The sequence below is a fragment of the Dermacentor silvarum genome, chromosome 9 (genome assembly GCF_013339745.2).
Source record: "Dermacentor silvarum isolate Dsil-2018 chromosome 9, BIME_Dsil_1.4, whole genome shotgun sequence".
In the NCBI taxonomy this organism is placed as follows: domain Eukaryota; kingdom Metazoa; phylum Arthropoda; class Arachnida; order Ixodida; family Ixodidae; genus Dermacentor; species Dermacentor silvarum.
In genome coordinates, this window is record NC_051162.1 from 26,248,461 (window position 1) to 26,269,353 (window position 20,893).

The 20,893-nt window shown below is 47.2% G+C and overlaps 1 protein-coding gene and 2 non-coding genes across 3 annotated transcripts in view; 1 reads left to right on the forward strand and 2 right to left on the reverse strand.

Moving 5' to 3' along the window:
• Positions 1–2,278: 2,278 nt before the first annotated feature.
• On the reverse strand, positions 2,279–2,350 carry Trnag-ucc (transfer RNA glycine (anticodon UCC)). Its single transcript has one exon. It is a non-coding gene; the product is annotated as a tRNA-Gly (tRNA).
• A 70-nt stretch (positions 2,351–2,420) lies between these two features.
• Positions 2,421–2,492, reverse strand: Trnag-ucc (transfer RNA glycine (anticodon UCC)). Its single transcript has one exon. It is a non-coding gene; the product is annotated as a tRNA-Gly (tRNA).
• Positions 2,493–18,896: 16,404 nt separating this feature from the next.
• LOC119465168 (17-beta-hydroxysteroid dehydrogenase 13) overlaps positions 18,897–20,893 on the forward strand; it is a 111,569-nt gene continuing 109,572 nt past the window's right edge. Inside the window, exon 1 of the mRNA XM_049655777.1 lies at positions 18,897–19,402. Coding sequence (XP_049511734.1) covers positions 19,175–19,402 — 228 coding nt within the window. The 5' untranslated portion in view covers positions 18,897–19,174. The remainder of the gene's footprint in view (positions 19,403–20,893) is intronic.

Here is a 20,893-nt window from a genome sequence, read left to right on the forward strand (position 1 = left end):
GACAAGAAGGCAGCGTACCTACGAGTACGCGTGCCGAGACCGCGAGCCCTGTGAGCCGCGCCGAGGGCAAACGACGAAGGCGCAAGCCGAGAAAGTCGGACTCGGGCGGCGATACGAGCCGGGTCAAGCGCGCCAACCGCCAACACGTTGGGAAAAAGCGCAGTAGGGTGAGCCCGAGGCTTAGGAGACTGCTGAGGTCTATAACAGGCGTGACGCGCGTCTGTAAAGAAAGGATATCGCGGAAATTTAGACGCCGCAAATTCCGCCGGTTCTCAGCGATATCAATGAATTGTAAGCAGAGTAACGTAGCGAAGCATCAGGTATGCTCGATAGTCTGCTGCAATGGTCGCCCCCTTCGTGGGAGAAAGAAAGGCGACTGTCTACCGGACAAAGGGACAGCGCGCCCGCGGGCCCGTGGATGCGCCGCTCCCCGAGTGTTTGGAGGCAGTAGTGTGAATGTCACGGCTACTATAGGTACTTCGTGCAAATCCGCTTTGTTCTGGTGTCGCGAGTGGACAACTCGTAGACCCGAGAATGGTCGACCGGCTCGAGCGCGTCTCAAAGGGTGTGGTTGTGAGCACCAAGTGATTGTGAACGTGCCATGGTAGTTTGAAAGCCCATTCTGTTAATTGTACTTTTAGTGATCATTTTGTTGTGTGTTTTCTTGCGATAAAGTTGAGTCGCGTGTTCAGCGTTATAAGGGTGGATATGCCAAGAACAGCGCATCGTTTTATGCGCTGTCCCTTTTGTACGCGAGACACTTCTTTTAGTTTGTTGTTAAATTTTCTACTGAGACCTGATTGCTGAACGCTCAAGTAGAGAAGACGTCAATGTTTTCACGCTTTGTTGTTTTTACGTTTACCTAGGCGAGACAAAGCCTAAATGCGTAATTTTAATTGTGATTTGTTTTGTATTGTACGCATTAGTTAGTGTCAGTGTTCACCTTTGCTTTCATGTCGTTAGTGTGAGTTTTAGTATTTGTTTGTTTTTTTGTTAGGACCGCTTCTGTGCTTTATAAATGTGGTGCTCGTTTTGCCGAGCGCATTTTGACAGCAATAAGTGGAGGGCTATTTCTTTATGCGGTGACAGTTGTCGGATTTCATTAAGCACTTTTGCGAAGTGGCGCCCAAGCGCATGGATTAGCTACGCTTAGCCTTTGCGCCACGGCTTTCGGGGGCAAAATTAAGTCATCTTCGGCAACCTTGATCTTTGGCAACCCGCCCGCATTACAGTTGAGAATCGCTTGCGACGCAATTCTGATTTGATTAAGACTCGCGCATTGACAACTAAAAAAAAAAAAAGGAGGTCCGTATCTCGAATTTTTCTCTCAGATACGTGTCTCGTGTTGTTCGGGATTTTTTGTTGTTGTTGTTTTATTTTGTTTTGTTTTGTTTAGCGTAGCCAGATCTCGAAAAATGCTTTGTTCGATGATTTTGGTCTGGCGGTTTGGAGAGCATTCGGAGGGTGCTTGCTTTGGCCGGAGTGGTTTGGCGTTGGTGATTCTTGGTCGTTCCAGTGGACATTATCAGGACCGAGCAGCAGAAAAGACCACCGGCGGGAAAAGTGGCAGAGCCGATACCTCCAGACCATCCTAGACGTCGCCCAACCGGCGCATCCATTCTTCCGAGCTGCGTCGGACAGCTCGACCTCTGGATGCATTGTCTGGCGGCGGGGGTGCTGTTGTGCCATAGCACCTGCCATCATCGCCACCCGTCCCTCTGGGTCCTGCCGACTAGTCGCCAACGGGAGGCGGCGACACAATACGGCGCGGGGGGACCTCGGCAACTGCCCCGTCTGTGTCCTGCCGACGTGCAAGCAGCCCCGGCCATCATCGCCACCCGTCCCTCGGGGTCCTGTCGACGAGTCGCCAGGGGGACGCGACGACACAATGCGACGCGAGTGACGTCAGCAACCATCCCGTCTTCCTCCTGTCGACGAGGAGCCGCCGCCAAGGGGATTTAAGGAAGAACCGGCCCATTGTTAAGCGAGAGAGTCGCCACCGGCCGCCCCGTCGGTCTGGTGCGCTCTTACTGCTTTGACCAGCTATCACCAGCTAAGGGCAGCTATTACCAGCTATTACGTGCTATTCCTGCTATATCTGTACATATTTGTACATATTGTATAAAGCTTTCGTCTCCTCTTCGCCTGCTTCAAGACTCAGTCTCTCGTCCCGGACCCCGAGTCGCAATACCGCTATACCACCGACGCGTGTTTTCGACTATTACAAGCAGTCCTACGGGACGCAGTCCTACTGCGACGTAAGGCGGGAAAAAAAGTGTGCGTCGACCGGGAATCGAGCCCGGGTCAACTGCTTGGAAGGCAGCTATGCTAACCACTATACCACCGACGCGTGTTTTCGACTATTACAAGCAGTCCTACGGGACGCAGTCCTACTGCGACGTAAGGCGGGAAAAAAAGTGTGCGTCGACCGGGAATCGAGCCCGGGTCAACTGCTTGGAAGGCAGCTATGCTAACCACTATACCACCGACGCGTTTTTTGGACTGCTACAAGCAGTCGTATGCGACTCAGTCCTGCTGCGACGTTAGGCGGGAAAAAAATGTGTGCGTCGACCGGGAATCGAACCCGGGTCAACTGCTTGGAAGACAGCTATGCTAACCACTATTGCACCGACGCTTTTTTTTCTTTATTTCCGTTTTAAAAACAACATACAGTAATACAAGTGACAAACGTTTCAAATGGTAAAATACATCATCATCATCATCATCAGCCTATATTTATGTCCACTGCAGGATGAAAGCCTCTCCCTGCGATCTCCAATTACCCCTGTCTTGCGCTAGCTGATTCTAACTCGCACCTGCGAATTTCCTAACTTCATCACTCCACCTAGTGTTCTGCCGTCCTCGACTGCGCTTCCCTTCTCTTGGTATTCATTCTGTAACTCTAATGGTCCACCGGTTACCCATCCTACGCATTGCATGGCCTGCGCAGCTCCATTTTCTCTCTTAAAGTCAATTAGAATATCGGCTATCCCCGTTTGTTCTCTTAAGGTTAGACCTAACATTTTTCGTTCCATGGCTCTTTGTGCGGTCCTCAACTTGTTCTCGAGCTTTTTTGTTGACCGCCATGTTTCTGCCCCATATGTTAGCACTGGTGGAATGCAATGATTGTACACTTTTCTTTTCAACAACACTGGTAAGCTCCCAGTCAGGATTTGGCAATGTTGCCGTATGCACTCCAATCTAATTTTATTCTTCTGTAAGTTTCCTTCTCATGATCAGGGTCCCCTGTGAGTAATTGACCTACGTAAACGTACTCATTTACGGACTCTAGAGGCTGAATGGAGATCCTGAATTATTGTTCCCTTGCCAGGCTATTGAACATTATTTTTGTCTTCTGTATATTAATCTTGAACCCCATTCTTACGCTTTCTCGGTTAAGGTCCTGAATACTTTGTTGTAATTCGTACCCCTTTTTGCTGAATAGGGCAGTGTCATTGGCAAACAAAAGGTTGCTGAGATATTCGCCGTTGATCCTCACTCCTAGGCCTTCCCAGCCTAAGAGCTTGAATAGTTCTAACCATGTAGTGAACAGCATTGGAGAAATTGTGTCTCCTTGCCTGACCCTTTCTTGATGGGTAGCTTTCTACTTTCCTTGTGGAGAACCAGTGTAGCTGTGGAATCTTCGTAGATATTTCCCAAGATATTCACGTATACCTCCTGTACTCCTGGATTACACAATGCCTCTATGACTGCTGGTATCTATACTGAATCAAATGCATTTTAATAATCTATGAAAGCTTTATAGGGAGGTTTATTCTACTCTTACACCCCTTAACAGCTTCGCTGTAAAACTTTTCTGTACCTACTGCCTCTCTTAAACAGCGAACGTGTACTGGAAGCCTACGAGTTACAGAAACTTCTCATCAAGCCTGATTGTTTTTTTCGCGTTTCTGTTGTATGCTTACGTTAAAAGTTCGTTTAATTTCTTTATGAACAACAATATAGGTACTTGAACATATTTGTTTCAAGGTTTTGCATTCGGACGTTATGCTGCTTTGTTTATATCGCAATTAGCGGTTATAATTTAAAACGTCGCCCGCATTGTTCGAAACATAAGGAATTCCTTCTCTATCATTATCATGATAATTATCATCACCGTGTTTAAGTATGCCGTAGGTGCTCAAGGATGTCGCGTGAAGATGTCAAATGATCGAATCGGGGTTTCTCGGGCTGCACTCCCGCTCGGCAAGCCAATTCTCGAGCGAGAGCATCTGCCCTTTCATTGCCCGCAACCCCCGCGTGGCCCGGGCACCAGGGGCGCGATCTTGTACGCGTTCCAAATTGAAACGGAGGCGATCCGTTCCATCGAGCCGCACACGATTGGTCAATTTGATCGTCACGGTTCAAATTTACCAATCGTGTGCGGCTCACGGTTCAAATTGACCAATCGTGTGCGGCTCGATGGAACGGACCGCCTCCGTTCCATTTTGGAACGCGTACAAGATTGCGCCCCAGATGACATTGTGCGTTTCCCGGAGCGTGTGACCTAGTATGCGTAGGGCACATGCCGGTACTCCGCACTTAAGAAGTGCAAGACAAGGCAGCGCTGTCATGTTGAGCAACTCCATGCATGCTTAAGTCATAAAAAGCTTCAGTTCACGTATGCTGATGCATCTTTTCCAGCTGTTTTCCACAATCGCATCAACTAGAAACAGATGGGGTTCCATGAATGCATTTAGAGCGAGAATGCAGCCAGAAGTAACGTGTTCGGAAAATTGTATTAGAAAAAAAATCAAACTAGAACACACCGACCAATTTAAGACCATAAAGCCTATGGCCACATAGCGCAAAATGCAAATAAAAATGTGGAGGGGACAAGGTGAGCGCTTACCTTGTCCCCTCCCGCTTTTGATTTCAGTTGTGCGCATAGTGGCCATTGGTTTTATGGCTGAACTAGCTCAGGATAAACCGACTCGACCAGCAACACGTACTACTGATAACACACCAGGAGCGTATGCTAAGTGAATTTCTTGAAGGTTTGTGTCGTTACCCTAAATTTAAAATTGTAATTCCACTACCAAGTTGCTCTAATAAATATGTAATCGGGGTAATATTGGCCTTGTACAGAGATTGTAAAGTCTCTGCCTGACATTTGAGAGCAGGCGCAGCTTGACGTAGAGTGATGCAAGATTACAAAAATATTCAAGATGGGGCTTGAGATTGATAAAAGTTAATTGGGTGGTGCTTATCACGTTGCTTAAAGGTGTTTTTACTTCAAACATTGCGTTTACACAGCGTATATAACAAAGCTGAAATTATAATAGCAGGTGTTGATGTAAAATAACCTTCTTTGCAGTCCTCTTTAAGGAAGCAAAATGTCTGCACAGCAACGAAAAAAAATTCATGGCATATTTTCCCCTCAACTTAATTAACTTCGAAGGCTGTTGCGCGTAAGGAAATTGCCAATGTTGCGTTGGCTTTGTTTCGTTCATCAAGTACAACCGCCAAATAATGTATTTTGCGTGTTTCTTCAGGCTTCGCGTGGCCTTGAATAATAAAACAATAATATTAAACTACGCTTTGCGGAATATTGTTAATTGTACACTTGTAGATGTTACTGTAGCAAAAGATTTGTTTAGTTACAAAACATTGGGTAGTTTCGCCATAAGGGCGAAGCATTGCAAGCGGTAGCAAAGTTCAGCGTTACGCTAAAGCTCTTCAGATGGCGTTGCAAGAAAACGCAGGGACGAAATGTTCGCGTGACACAGCACGCGAGATGATTTCAGCTACGCTGCCTGAGCGTGGCCTTAGAACCATTAAACCACGTGTACGCTTGCACGCACGCGCAAGATCGTGCCTGCACGCCTACCGTTACCGCGCCTCGGAAGGAATGGCGGCCTGAGCCTACAAGAGGCGCGCAAGCGCTCGCCCACTTGGCTCACTCATAGCTGTTCTGACAGAGATCGTTTCGTACTTTCTAATTGACAGTGTTTCCAAATGCTTGAATATTGATAAAAGTAATAAGCTTTTTCTTTAGTCATTGGATCAGCGAAAAACGTTAAGAAAAAGCACTTTCTCCCATGGCATAAATCAGCCTCAGTGCTGACTTTACGACGCCGTAGCTGCGTAGCTGGGCGCGTGCAAATGCGAGGCTATCAAGCATCGAACAGATACAGTCGAACCCGGATATATCGAATCAGAAGGGGTTCACAAAAAGTTTGATATATGGGTAATTCGATATACAAAATAAAAATTTTATACAAACGTTTTCAAGGGGATTTAAGTGTTGTTCGTTATACATAATAATTCGTTACATGTGGGTGCGATATATCCGGATTCGACTGTATCCTTGCTCGCGCCGCACTAGGACGCATACACTTTGCCGAGCACCATATGTGCATGCGCCGGCGCGAGCGTTTGCGCGCCGGCAAGCGTACGTGTGGTTTGGTCTTTCGTCTTCTCACAACGCTGGCGTGATGAGAAGCGCCACCGCCGGAGGGACAGGCGTCGCGCCACAAACAGTGTACGAGATGAGATAGAAAACCGTCGGTGTTTGTAAGTTGAAGTGCGTACTGTTCTTTCCGCTCAGACCACTGCATGCGCCACGCTGCGGATACGCACACAGCTGCACAGCGGGAACGCCAGTGCTTGTGCGCGCTACGCTCATGTAAGCAGCGGCTGAACACTGCCCTGGCTTCGCTGCCGAGCCGACTGAGCGGAGAGTGTTGTTGCATCCATTTGGCTTCATGGTTTTTGTAGCCACACTTACTTCGCTTCTCTCGCATCTCTGGAGACCGGCCGGGACCTCACGGTTGCGGTGGTGCGAAGTTCGTATAAGTGTCCTCGAGAGACCACACAATTGCTACCTAGTAAAATTCCTTGCCTGGTTGGTTGAGTGTTTAGAACTGACCTGCCCTTATTATTGCAATAGCAATTAAATGGACACTCGATGCGCGTTGATGCCATTGGCGAAGCGACCGTTCTGCTGTGTTGTAGTAGCGTCGGATCTTGGGCGACTCGAGCCAAGAGACCTTGAAGGCCTCGGGAGACACGTAGTGCGGCTGGCTGTAAAAACCATGAATCGAGGTGTTCAGGGAATCGAAGGTACCTACATATACTTGCTCAGCATTATTAAGAGTTGCCTCACCAACAGGGCGTTTCGTGTTAGAGCTGGCAATGTACAGTTCTCGACCATTCACGCACCAGACAGGTGTACCGCAGGGTGGTGGGCTGAGCTGTACGCTATTTATTGCAAAAATGAACTCCTTACATACTGTCATTCCTCACACACTCTTTTACTCAGTCTATGTGGACGATGTACAGATGGGACCCGCCGGCCGTGGTGGCGTAGTGGCGTTGGCGTGGCGCTGCTAAGCCCGAGGGCGTGGAATGGAATCCCGGCCACGAGGGCCTCATTTCACTGGGGCGAAATGCAAGAACGCCCATGCACCGTGCATTGAGGGCACGCTAAAGAACCCCAGGTGGTCACATTTATACCGCAGTCCTCCACTACGGCGTGCCTCATAATCATATCGTTGTTTTGGCACGTAAAACCTTGGTATTTTTAATGTACAGATAGATTTCATGTCGTGAAATCTTAGCACCTGTGAGAGACAGCTACAGCTTGGCCTTACATAAACTCTCAAAGTGTGCGGATGAAAATAGCTTTAAATTAATCCCACCCAAAAAGCACACGCGTTCTCTTCTCAAACAAGAGAGGTATATTACCAGAACCCATTATTGACCTTAACGGAGAACGACTATCGGTTAGCCTTGAGCGCAAGTTTTTAGCTATTACCTTAGACGGCAAACTTAATTTTATTCCCCACTTGAAATATCCTGCAACGAAGTGACTGATGACTATGAATCTACTTACTTTGCTGTCTCGAACAACATCGGGCCGGCAGCGACAGGAGGTGTCTGCGTAGCCTGTATAAGAGTTTCGTACGCTCGCGCCTTGACCACGGAGCCGTGGTGTGCCATGCAGCAACGGAGAGGGCTCTAAATATCCTCGACGCAGTCCCTGACCTCGTTATACGCCTGGCAACAGGCTCCTTTAGGACACGCTCTGTGGAAAGCCTCTACGTCGAGGCCAAAGATTGGTTCTTACTCATACGCCGAACATATCTAAGCTTCTCGTACTTTTACAAGTGTAAGTTGGATAACGAACATCCCTGTCACACAATTGTGCTCGACTTGTCTTCTGCCAGACTTCACCGTAAACCGCCCATCGGTTCGGACTCCTCTGTACTGTACTGTACTGTACTGTACTGTACTGTACTGTACGCTTGAAGGTACTTGCAGAAAAAGCTGGCCATCAAGCCAGCCCACCAAGAAACAGTCTTAATGACTCCCATTTCTCATTCACCCCCTTAGGGATGGCAGACTAAGAGTGTTATATGCCTTTTTCCAGAATATCAATGACCTGAGGCGCATATACGATCACACTTTCTCAAACTTCAAGCAAATTACTTCTGCGCAATATTTTATGCAGACGCTTTTCAAGTCTACTACGGAAATCAGACCGTCATTTTCAACGTCCAGTGCATTAAATCTGCACACGAGCATTCTCGCAGTGGAGGCATATGCGATACTCTCTGCTAATAAATGTATAAAGCAAACTAGCATCATAAAGGCTATCATATTCACAGACTCATTGAGTGTTGTTAGTGTCATAACGAGTATATCAAAACATAAAAACTGGTATCTTCAATGAACTCTACAACCTCCTGTGCTCAGCCCACATGTCCAATCAAATAACTTTCATTCTTTGGTGCCTGGCCCCAGAGGCCTAGAGGGCAACGTAGCTGCTGAGCAAAAGGCTACGTCTGTAACTTTTTGTGATGCAAACATAAATATACTTATACCGACCACAGACCTTAAGCCATTTTTGCGACATAAGCTACGGAAATATTGGCACAGTCAGTGGGGCACTCAGGTATCTAACTAACTACACATAATCAAAGCAAAAATAGGCAACTGAATATTTGAGAAAACGATAAGAAACTAGGAAGTACTGCTTTGTAGATTAATAACTGGGAACACCTGCAGCACTCACTGGTATCTTCTAACTGAAACCAACACTCCGATATGCAGTAGGTGAGGCAACAGACTTATACGGGTGTCACATGGCGCATTTTTGATCGCGATCAAGCAAGATCCGGATCGAATTTCTCGGTCGCGATTGGCTCCTTTGGGAAAACTGCGCGAGGGAGCCAATAACAACCAAGAAATTCGATCCGGATCGGGCTTGATCGCGATCAAAAGTGGTCGTGTGACACCGACATTAGTCCTTCATGCTCCTGTTCAGTTCCCAAAAGTGGAGAAAAAGTACTTCTATTGCATAGACCGTGGTAATATACCTCTGCACCCAGCCTATATTTAAAAAAAATCACGCTCTTTTTAATGTTAAAACGGTACTCAAATTCTTAGCAGAAACCAACACGATTGAAATCATTTGGCCTGGCTCTTTGCAGCACAGCCTCTCCTTGGAGGCTATAGCATCAATGCAGTCACTTAGAGAGCAGATGTCTCGCTGCACTTGTGCTCAAGGGCTCTGCTGAGGCACTGGTGCTACTTTCAATAACACGTTTTAGTAATTAATCTTTTATAGCGTACTTTCATGGCCATAGCAGTCACTGTTCATGGACATCATATTAGTAATTAGATATCTTACGCCAATTACAGACTACATTTTAGGCCGACATACCACCATCTCGCACCCACCTTTTACAACTCATCTCATTGTAGAATAGCACATTGCCATTCATGACCAAGTGTCATGGCGCTCTTTGGCCATCTCGGGCCTTTGTGCACAGAAAAAAAAACAATATCCACCAATCAAGGCACAAATCCAAGTGTCCAATGAATTCAAGGCTCCTACATATACGCCGGCACAACCCTCTGCAGTTGTGTGCGGCGCAGGAGCGGTCGAAAGTGCTGCAGATGCAGGCTACTCCTTCGCAGCAGCCGTGTATTCTGCCTGGAAGATCGTTGGTGGCGACGCCGGCTATGCCGGGAATGGCTTTTCTATATGTCGAATTTTCGCTGACCATCACTCTGAGGATAGTGGAGTTGTTCTTAACTTGAGGACAGACTGGAATGACCAGGCAGTCCTGGCAGGGAGTTCCAGCATTTGAAGGTCATTGCACGGCAAGTGTAATTAGTGTTGTTCTCCGCTGCCCGGGTACACACCACTGAGCATGTGCAGTTACGATCCTTCACGTGTCCCAGCTTTAGGCACTTGTGGCACTGAAGTGGTTTTTGAATAAATGGGTGAAACGGTTTGCCGCAAGTGGCCGAACTTGACATATGTTATGATGGAGTCGCCCTTAATTGTGACCTTGGTACAGAGTGCGTTCCCAGGCGGCGTAATGCGCGGAGTCAGCACCTTCCGTAGCAGGCTTTATAAGTATTGGAAGGTCAGCTTCGTATATTCGCGACTCCAGCAATTCATGCGACACCTAGCGGCGCGCGCCGGAAACCTCGTATGGAGGTAGGAGCGTCGGATCAGACGCTCCGCTCCGTCCGTAGCCTTCGCACTGCGATCGGGAGCGCTTCTAGTACGATGGAGCCACCATCTACGAAACTCCGCACGGCCGTGGAATTATGCTGCGGTTTGCAGTTTTGCGGCGCCGAAGAGCCAGATTGATTGCGAATCTTATCATAAGCTGCGACAATGTCAATTGTGTTCTCAACATCTTGCTCGAGAAAGTTCAGATTTTTTTTCAGGCGAGGGTTGGTTTGTTGTTTGTGTGAAGAGAATGCGATCCTGTTGCTTGTACTATGTTTGCAGTAAAGCGCTACAGCGAACTTCAGGAAGTTTGCGTTGAGGTTGTTACTGCCATCGTGATAACGTTCAGCGTATGCGTGCTGCAACATGCAGTTTCATGTGATAGCCGGCGTGGTAATGCAGTTTTTGAGGCAAATGTCGCCGCGGTACTCAAGCTTTCCTTGATAAAAGCTGTTATATTGGATATATTCGGCGGACAACGTGGAACTACCGAGTATGGTACATCAGGGAAAATTGGTACATCGGAGTTTCAGGTACTCCTGGGTAACGTCGGTAAATCGTTCTATGTAAGCACAACATGTACGCGCCAGCGTGCAAAATAACTATGGGGTGGCATAGCGGTATGCCTTCCTTGCGACCTGGAAACGCTACCCGTGTAACTAATGCAAATTAGTAGGCGCTCATTTAAAAATGCGCAATTATCAAAGCAATTGTATATCTTATCAGTGTCTGAAGGAAATTGGCAGTTCAGAGGCGAACACAGTTTTGGCCATTTAAAGTGCAGGATGCGTAAATTATAGAATAATATGGAAAATTAATTAGATTCATAATGCAGTAGCTCAGTTAACCTTAATTTACACAGAAACATTTGTTTTATTTCATTAGTTTACACAGCAGCCATAAGCGACATGTTCGTAGACAGCGGGGAGTAATAAGTCGTGGTCAGGCCACGCAGCACAAGCCATACCTCTACATGGTCTGCAAATGTGTTTTAATTGTATTCAGCAGATCTTTCAGTTTATTATTTATCGTTTTGTTCTCTACGAGAGAAACAATGCGCCAACTACTGCAATAACTACAGCTAAGCGAAGCAGCAGTTACGTTTCGCAAATATTGAATGTAAAATAGATAACAGAAACGCAAAAGTGGCGGGAAAGGCTCGCCACCGGTCCGTAGTGCATGCTCGCGATAAAGTGCAACGCTTGATTTTACGTTCACTTGCTCCCTGGACTTTTCTGAAAAGAGCGTGCAGAGTTTGCGTCTTCGCCGAACGAAAATGTGTTAAGGCAGCAACAAGAGAAAGTGCGCGCCGGCTGCTCATTTATCCGCATGTATACAGCGGCAACAGCTCATCGAGCAAGTCGGTGCGCTGCTGCGGGCCATGTTAGACGTGCCACACTGAGCAGGTTGTAAGATTTCATCAATCCTGGTGACGCCAGCGTGACGCATCCAACTTCACCGGCCGCTGTCTCGCACGCTCGAAACAACGGACTATCTATCCGCGCTATAACAGTGAATCAAAGCAGCAGAAACGTGCTTGTACTTTTCCGACCATCCAACAGTACTTCGGTTCCACGACCAATGGGTTCGAAAATACATCGGTGATTTTCATCAGAATCTCGTGCGGGTACGCTGTCACGCCAGATGTTTGCACACACCGTGCGACCACTTCAGCCTCATTACCCACTGTTCCTCACTCAGATCGGCTAAAATTATTTCGTCGGCGTAAGCTACTCGCTTTCCTTCCACAAAACAGCGCAAACCGGCACCACACTGCACGAAAATCAGCGAACTACAGTGTACTGTAGATGAAACACAGCGGTTGCGGCGACGCGGGGACCTCCGTATATCTGCCATGTTGCACAGTGTAGCCAGACGCGGCCAGTTTTCGCAGCGCCCCCTGCAGTTCACTTCAGTTGCGAATACATGTAAATAACATTGATGAGGCTGGCCGTGGTGGCATGTGTTCAGGTATACGACACCGGGCTTGGATGTTGCGAGCTGCGTTGTTTTGCGCAGTGTGCCCAGCCCACTCCTGTTGACAACATCAAGGGTCAGAATGTTTCTTGTGGTGTTTCGTGCCGCATCGCTAATTTGATTCAGAGCAAAGTGTTTTATGAATAATTATAGGTCTTTCCTATTAAGGACACGCAGATTGCTCGTTCAATCGTCAGGCAATGACAAGGTGGTTTTGGCCTCGTGCGGTACCGATGGCGGCGCTGCGAACGGCGCACCCGTGACGTCAGAGGGGGGACTCGCCTATGTCGTCTGCTACTGTGCGGCTAGCATAGCTTAATTTTCATGAGTTTGCTCGCGCTCTGACTGCGTGCTCGCGTAGCACGGCGCTCTCCAATTACCATCTGTATTTTTTCGTAGTATTCTTGTATTTTCTCCTAGTATCCTAGTATTCTTTCCCAGTGTTTAGCTCGATGTCACTGATTCAACCTCTTCCGTGGCGGTCGCATATGAATGGGGGCGAATCGCAAACACGCTCTTGTGTACTTAGATCTGGGTGCTCGCTAAAAAAAACTGCAGGTGTTTTAGCGAGCACGAGTTCTTCACTACGTGCCTGATAATCATGGGGTGGGTTTGGCGCGTAAAATAGCGGAATTTATTTGTTACATATATTTGTATTTTTCATATAACCACATCTCTCGCGGGAAGGGAGACGATATCGCGCCGAGGGAATAAATGAGAATCGTCACACCTTTGAAAATGAAGCACGATCGCAGGGCTCATGCGCAAAATTTTGGGTTGACAAAGCGGCATTGTAGTTGAATGCTAATTTCACATTTTGCTTGTAATTCCTGTAACTTGGGGTTCCACATGTAAAATATTTTCTGACCACAAAAGTCTTGTTATCTTACTGAGAAGCGGTTTACCTTGAACATTAGTGGGGCGCCACGCGCCATCGTTCCCAATTTTCAATCATGCTTTTCACTATTTTCTTGCAAATGAATCTCATTACCACTTTCTAATGCAGAAAAAAAAATATTTATTTAGGTTAGCATAATACTATTTCCGTTCAACGCACTTTCCGACTATACCGTAACCCGCTTCGAAAACACTATTTTATCGGCGTAATAATAAAAATATATTGTGAAAAATGCAGAAATGCTCGTAAACATTTCGCCTTTATACGTCTGCCTCCCCCCCTCTCCCCTCTTTCGTTTTCTTTGTGTGTTTAGAGCTCCAGCAACTTATTCGGTATAGTTCCCAGCAAACCTAAACTTATCAATTTTCTTGTTTTAGTTTTGAATAGGTATGACCCGCTTACAGAGAAAAATATATCGGCAACGGAGATCTAAGAAAACGTTGTCGCCTGTTTTTGTTACGCGATAGCACTTATTATGATCGCTAGACGAATCAGGCCCGGGGAATGTGCACGCTACCCACGGTAAGAGCAAAGAAAGAAAGGGTTACGCACGCTGAGCCGACTACCATGTATCACGGTGGAAGTAGTTTATTTTAATTAAAAATTATGCGAAGGTCAGTACTGCAGCACAAGACTCCGTAATTTTGTTTTGCTCACTAAATTTATCTGCCTTTGTATGAGACATTCCAGACCACCTTTTGCTGCAATGCCGCTAAAGCAGTGCATGCATTAACGTACCGCTGTGACCACCTAGTTTATTGAGAATCGTGTCAAGCTTCTTTCATGATGTGCTTAACACGTTGAGCAGCAACAAAATCGGAATGTCTATGGCAAACGGAGTAGGCGACCTAACACGCAGTGCGTGTTCAAACACACTATTACAGCGCAGGCACCGATGAAGTGACTCCTTAACCTGCAAGAACTTACAATTCGGTGTAAAATAGCCCGGCTCGCTCCTTTTCATAAAATTTACTATCACAACAATCATCTCCACGATCAGTTTATTAAATTCCCCTCCTTTCATTTCATCCAGAATTGACCACCTCCAAAAAGTTGATGCTCCTCGTTATAGAACTGTGACCTACTCACACGCATTTTTACCTCGAACCACCTCCGAATGGAATCAGCAGCCAGAAGCAGCTACAGCTTTCACGGATGCATGACGCTTTAAAGGTTTTTTGAATAACATGCTTGACATTGCTTAATTATTTGTATTTAATTTGTTCTTCTGTTTTTAGCTTGTTGTTGTTTTAGTTTTAAAGGGTCAAATTACTATGCTTTATCTCAGTTGCAGCTGCTTAATTTTTGTATTAATATGGTGATTGTTCATGCTCCTTGTTGTTATTGTATGAACAATTTTTCTTGCAATTTTGGTCTGTAATATGCCTCTCCCCTCTGTAATGTGCAAACACTGAGGGTAAAATAAATAAATAAATAAATAAATAAATAAATAAATAAATAAATAAATAAATCCCACAGTTAATTGTCAAGAAAGCACCATCAAATCGTTTGGAGTGCGCCATGAAAACGCAACAGCAATGGCAAGAAGCCAACGCTGTACACGCACGTATACACACTGATGACTATAGCAGACGACGCCAGGAGCAATCCACACTGAGCGCGGTGACGACTACTCGGCTAGATTTTGTAAGGAACAGTGTCCTGGAACATTCCGTACATACTGGTCAAAAAACCTACAGAATGGCTTTTCAAAAACTTGAGCAGAGCACGATGGCCGACAGCTTCAAGCTGCCTTCACCTAGCGAGCGCGCGCGCGGCGCGGCAGCGGAGTCCCCCCCCCCCCCCCCCACCCCCCCATTGACGTCACACGCGAGAGGGCGCCACTCATAGATCTCGGGGCGTCGGTGGCAGAATGGCAATGCAAGTCGTAAAATTAGAACTGTCGAAGTGGGTGGAGTAAAACGATGTATTTGGGGAACTGCAGAATGTGTTCAGGCCAGGCAGTCGCTTAGAAGATATTCCGTACATAGAGGTTTCAGTAGCTCAGAAAAGACCTTTATCGATAGCATTTCTACATATTAAAGGATCTTATGACAGCGTAGACAGGGAATCGTTATGGGATATTCTTAAGCACTAAGGCATAGATGACGATTTCGTGGAACTATTAAGGGAGATATATAGAGACAACCAAGTACAAGTTGTATAGGAAGGTCGAAAACGGAATGAAATGGTGGGAATTCACCAAGGATTGAAGCAAGGATGCCCTCTGTCTCTATTGTTGTTCACGCTTTACGTTAAGGGTATGGAAAGACGACTGGAAAGCAGCGAATTAGGGTTTGATTTATCCTACATGCGTAATGGAGAAATGGTGCAACAGAAGGTCCCGGACTGATGTACGCAGACGACATTGTGCTACTAGCGGACAATAAAAAAGATTTACAGATACTTGCGACTATCTGTGGCAACGCAGCGACAAATCTAGGCCTTAAGTATAGCACAGAGAAATCAGGAATTATGATCTTTAATGAAGAGACGAGTAACTTCGTGGTGTCAATTCAACAGCAAGTCATACCTATAGTGAATCAATATAAGTACCTAGGCGTACACATAAACGAAGGAAAGAATTACTCAAGCAACCACCAAGATAATCTGAAAATAAAGGGGAAGCGGAATGCAGCAATAATGAAACACAGAGCACTGTGGGGCCACAATAAATATGAGGTGGTGCGTGGAATCTGGAAAGGAGTAATAATACCAGCGCTAACATTCGCAAATGCCATTCTAGGCTTAAAATCGGATATCTTGTCCAGTTTGGAAGCTAACCAAACATCAGTAGGCCGGTTGGCTTTGGGAGCCCGTGGTAAAACCACAAATGAGGCAGTGCAGGGGGACGTGGGTTGGGCCTCTTTTGAAGTCAGAGAAGTACACAGCAAAATTAGCTTTGAAGAAAGGCTCAGGAACATGGATGAAAATAAATGGGCGGATAAAGTGCACAAGTATCTGTACATAAAAAGCGTGGACACGGAATGGAGGAAGAGGTCAAGGAAGTTGGCAACCAAGTGCAGGACAATCGAAACTGTAAATAGACAACCAGGAGTCATCAGAAAGAAAGTGAGAGAAATAGAGACAGTGAATTGGATGCAAAGAATGGAAACAAAAAGGACCATGGAGATGTACAAGAATGAGAAGAAATTAGAAGTGAAAATCTGTATGATAACACAAAGGGCAGTGCCTTACCATTTGAGGCTCGAGCCGGTTGCCTAAGGACCAAAACATACCGGAGCAAATATTCGGAACTAGATGAGGTATGTGTATACTGCAGTAAAGATCCATAGACCACTAAGCACATCCTAATGGAATGCGCCGGGATTCACCCTGCGAGAACCGTAGGTACCGTACAACTTCCAGAAGCGCTTAGGTTTAAAGTGGAAGGAAACATCAACAGATAAGCCGTAGAGATCAGCAAGAGACGATTAGAGTACTGGTGGAAAAAAAGTAGGGAAAAGATGGATGCGACCTGATCTCTTAAAATGATACGTAGTGGTACAAGGTAAATTTTGTGGAAAAAAAGAAAAATATTCATTAGAGGTATACAAAAATGCTAGATAAAAACATGTATAGTATACCTGATTAAACCAAACAGGCTAGGTGACTATTTGTCGCCGCCCCGTTTCAAAGGGGATGCCATTCAATCATCATCACCATCATCATCATCGGGGCGAATACGGCCAGAGTTGAGAGCGCGTCGGAGACCGAACCCGACAAGGCTAACTGTTCAGAAATATTGCCTTCTCTGTCGTACTCTCAGATTGTCAAGCGTGTTTCCCCTACTCTGTCTTGTACACTTTCTCATGAGGTACCAGTAGCAGATCGGGAAATCATATCCTTGCTACGGACAATATTGGGCGTCATCCGTGGACATTTAACCAACCAGTGCGTTATATGTGTTCACAATGAGATTTAGGTACTGCATTCACTGAGTAGAGTGCTAGCACCCCTTGAGTAGAGGAACCCTCCACAAGCTATCGCGATTTCGCGCTTCATAAAATCCAAAACTGGCCTCGCTGATTGCAGCACAGAAGGTCGCGCGCTTCCTTCGGACAAAAATGGCTTGACGCACGACAATGAACACTTCAGCGTGTTTTCACTTCGCTCATGTTTTATCCACCCTTTTTTTCTCCTCCCGGGTAGAAAACTTGATATTGTGATTTGGTTAACCTCTCTTCGTTTCCCTTGATTGTTGTCTCTCTCTATCTGCTTTTGAATAAAGAGCTTTGTCTGTTTTTCTTCTTCGTTCAGGTATACCCATCGTCACGACCATAGGCTCTGCAGGAGTTACGGCAGCGTTCTGTCATCAGCTGCAATGCCGTGAGCATTGCGTGCACATATGTGCATACCACAGCACACACTGGTCTCCGCAGAGTGAACCGTTAATGCCAAGCTACGTAATCCTTTCACTAATCGCTGGCGAACCTCGACGCTGGTCGGTCGGTCTCATCAAGTGCACCATCGAAGTGCGAAGCCTTTAGCGCCGCTGCCAGTGTTACTCAAGGCGTACGCATCTTGACCTGGCTGGTATCTGACAAGGCGCTGTTATTGGTGCTCATGAGAAAGCTGCCTGGCCCGCTGCGTCGCGCCATGTCGCCTCCGAGTATTGTTAGAACGCCTTGTGAGAACGCTGTACCTTGCTATTGCTTTTAATGACTTGTCTTCGTACGAAAGTGCCAAAATTTTCTGCACGTTCATTCTACTAATAGGTATTTGGACTTAGAAATATTCATGCCACCGCCGACTCGCTTACTTTCGTTGGAATCGACTGCACAGCGTGGGAAGATAACGGAAGGAACACGCAGGCATTCCGCTGAAATAGAACTCTTTTATTTAGTTACAGATGCAAGCCCTACAGATGTGTATCAGTTGAGAACACCGAACGGCAAGAAAATGAAGGCACTAGAATGATTAACGAAGCATAAAGGAAAAAGAGAAATATCAGGGGGACGCATCGCTACGGTTTCGCGTCGGTGAATGCACGCTCCTTTCAAGTGCGCCCACACATAGCCGACAAGGTCAGGAACGGCATTTATCAGCCCGCGTTGGCTGCTTCCTTATTTCTATACTTAAACGTTCGCCGCTCGGTAGCGAGCCCAACCACTGCGCGACGACGCTGGACAAAACGCGGAGAACGCGTTGCCGACCCGCGAACCCCCCCCTCCCCTCCCCCACCCGCAAAAATTGCACCATCTGGACGGCTCCTTCCCGTTCGTGGACCCCTGGCGAAGCATCGCGTCGAAAGCGAAGCGAAAACGGACTACGTGCTCAGCGGTTCTTTTTCCCGTTGCTCGAGGCGCCGATTTCGCGCGCGTCGTCAGACCGCTTTTGGTAGCGGTCGGACTGCGCGAATCATGAGAGAGAGAGAGAGACCCGTGTAACAAAGGGAGAGCGAGATAGGCGTGCGTACCGTAGAAGAGCGCGCATTCTCCTCGCAGAAACGTCACTTCCGGGCATCCTGGCGTTGGCTCGTAACGTGACGTCTTGACCCCGATTCTCCCCCCTCGGTGAGCCCTTCTCCTCTTCCCCGTAGAGGCAAACGCTGCGAGGAGGTCAGCGGGCGGCGGCGAAGAGGCGAACCGCATCGCGTACGGCATGGCTTCCCGGTTTGAGAAGCGTCCGGCGCTTCGCTCGCAAAACATCGCCCGCACAGCGGAGGAGAGTCCAGCCGCAGCCGAAGACAACCAGCGAGTCGACTGCAGCGGGTAGCAGACGACGCTTGGGAGGATAGCGGGGCGCGACGGGGTGGGTGAGCGTCTGCTAGTGTGTGCACCCGAAAGTTGACAACGCGGACCTTCCTAGGCGAAGCAAACGCCATGACGCTCGCCGAGTTCTTGCTCGTGCTCCTGGAGTTCGTGCTCCTGAACGTGCAGTGCCTGTGGATCGCGCTGCGCGAGGCGGTTCACTGGCCCGCGCCGCCGCCTCCAAAGTCGGTTGCCGGCAAGGTCGTCTTGATTACGGGATCCGGCCATGGCGTCGGCCGCGAACTGGCGCTCCGCTTCGCCCGGCTGGGCGCACGCGTCGTCCTCGTCGACATCCACAAGGTGAGAAGAGCATTCGGCCCGACCGACCTGGTTCTTCCAGTGGAGAAGCGAACGGTGGTGCGAAGGCAGGACGCATGCGTGAACGCATTTCGCGCAAGCGACGCGCATGTTTCGCTCGAGCGGTGTTATCGCGGTGGTTGTGCGTTATCGTTATGCTCGCTGAGGAGCTCCGTTTCAGCCAACCAGAGCAGCGGAGTCGCTGGCCCGGCGCCGTCACTGAAACGCTGTCATGACGTTTTCTCGATGCGATACGGCAGCACACTTCCGTGCTTTGTGACGGCGGTAACTACCGTCCCGTCGATTTCAATCTCGTGGGTAGTAGCATTTTCTAGCATTTTGAAATCGTTATTTTGGGGTGAGAACACATGTTTAAGAACCAGAAAGGCTAGATAGATGGCCCACAGATCTTAAATACTAGGACGTCACTAAACGCAAATGCTTTACTGCCACAAACACCAGTAAAGCGGAAGTAACAAAATAAAGGGACTAACGTCAAAGCTTGTTTTCGGGTGCGATATAATAAGAAACGAATTAGAAGCTGAGAATAGAAAAAAAAGAAACAGCACCATCCTGAACACAACAGTAGTCCATTCGATTTGATATTTGAGCGGTAAAGATACCGTAAAATAACTCTTTGAGAAAGTCTTCGTACTAAAATGTGTGCGTGCTGCGTAATAAGCCCATTGTTTTGTGCCATGCCATTTTTCATTGACATCAACCACGGTAGCGCACTCGCTACCGTGGTAACTACTGGTAACTACTGCGCTAATGGTAACTACTGCGTACCTCATAATCTATCGTGTCTTGGCACGTAATGCTTCACAATTTAAGGCACTGCATCAAGGATTGCGAAGGATTGAAATGTGTCGTATCCGGCAATGGCCCTGCATTCAAAAGTCAGGCATTTGCAAGGTGGGCAAAAGAGAGAAACATTACCCTGATGTTCACAGCACCACATAGCATCCATCAGCTATTGGACTAGCAGAGCATAGGTACACGGATACATGGAAGCAGTGGAGAACGAGCTTTTTGGCACTTATTTGGGCAAATTGCCTGCTCCTTTGATTTCAACAATACAAGTTGAGGTTTGAAATGCTACGAGCAAGCAGATCATGCACGCTTTCTTGTTGATTTGTGCGTGAGGAGTCGCAATGAATAGGAGAAATTACGCAGACATGTATTTAAATTTCTGACACGCACGGAGCCTCTAAACTTGTCGCAAGAATTCTATGTTGGGTAACGTTGGATTTTACTGTAGGAAGTCTGCAGTGGGAAAATAATTATTATGCATAAAACTAAGTGCGTTGTTTTTAAAGGAATCAGGACCAGCGTGCACGTTACATCGATGGGTATCCCAATCTGCGCGAACTTGTTGCTGTACACGCAGCAGGACTGCGGAACACTTCAATATAGCACAGTTCGACGGCGGAGGGATGGAGGGGGGGAGTTTCATGCAGTCGCGCAAGCAACGGGTAGTGCGTTACTTACGTG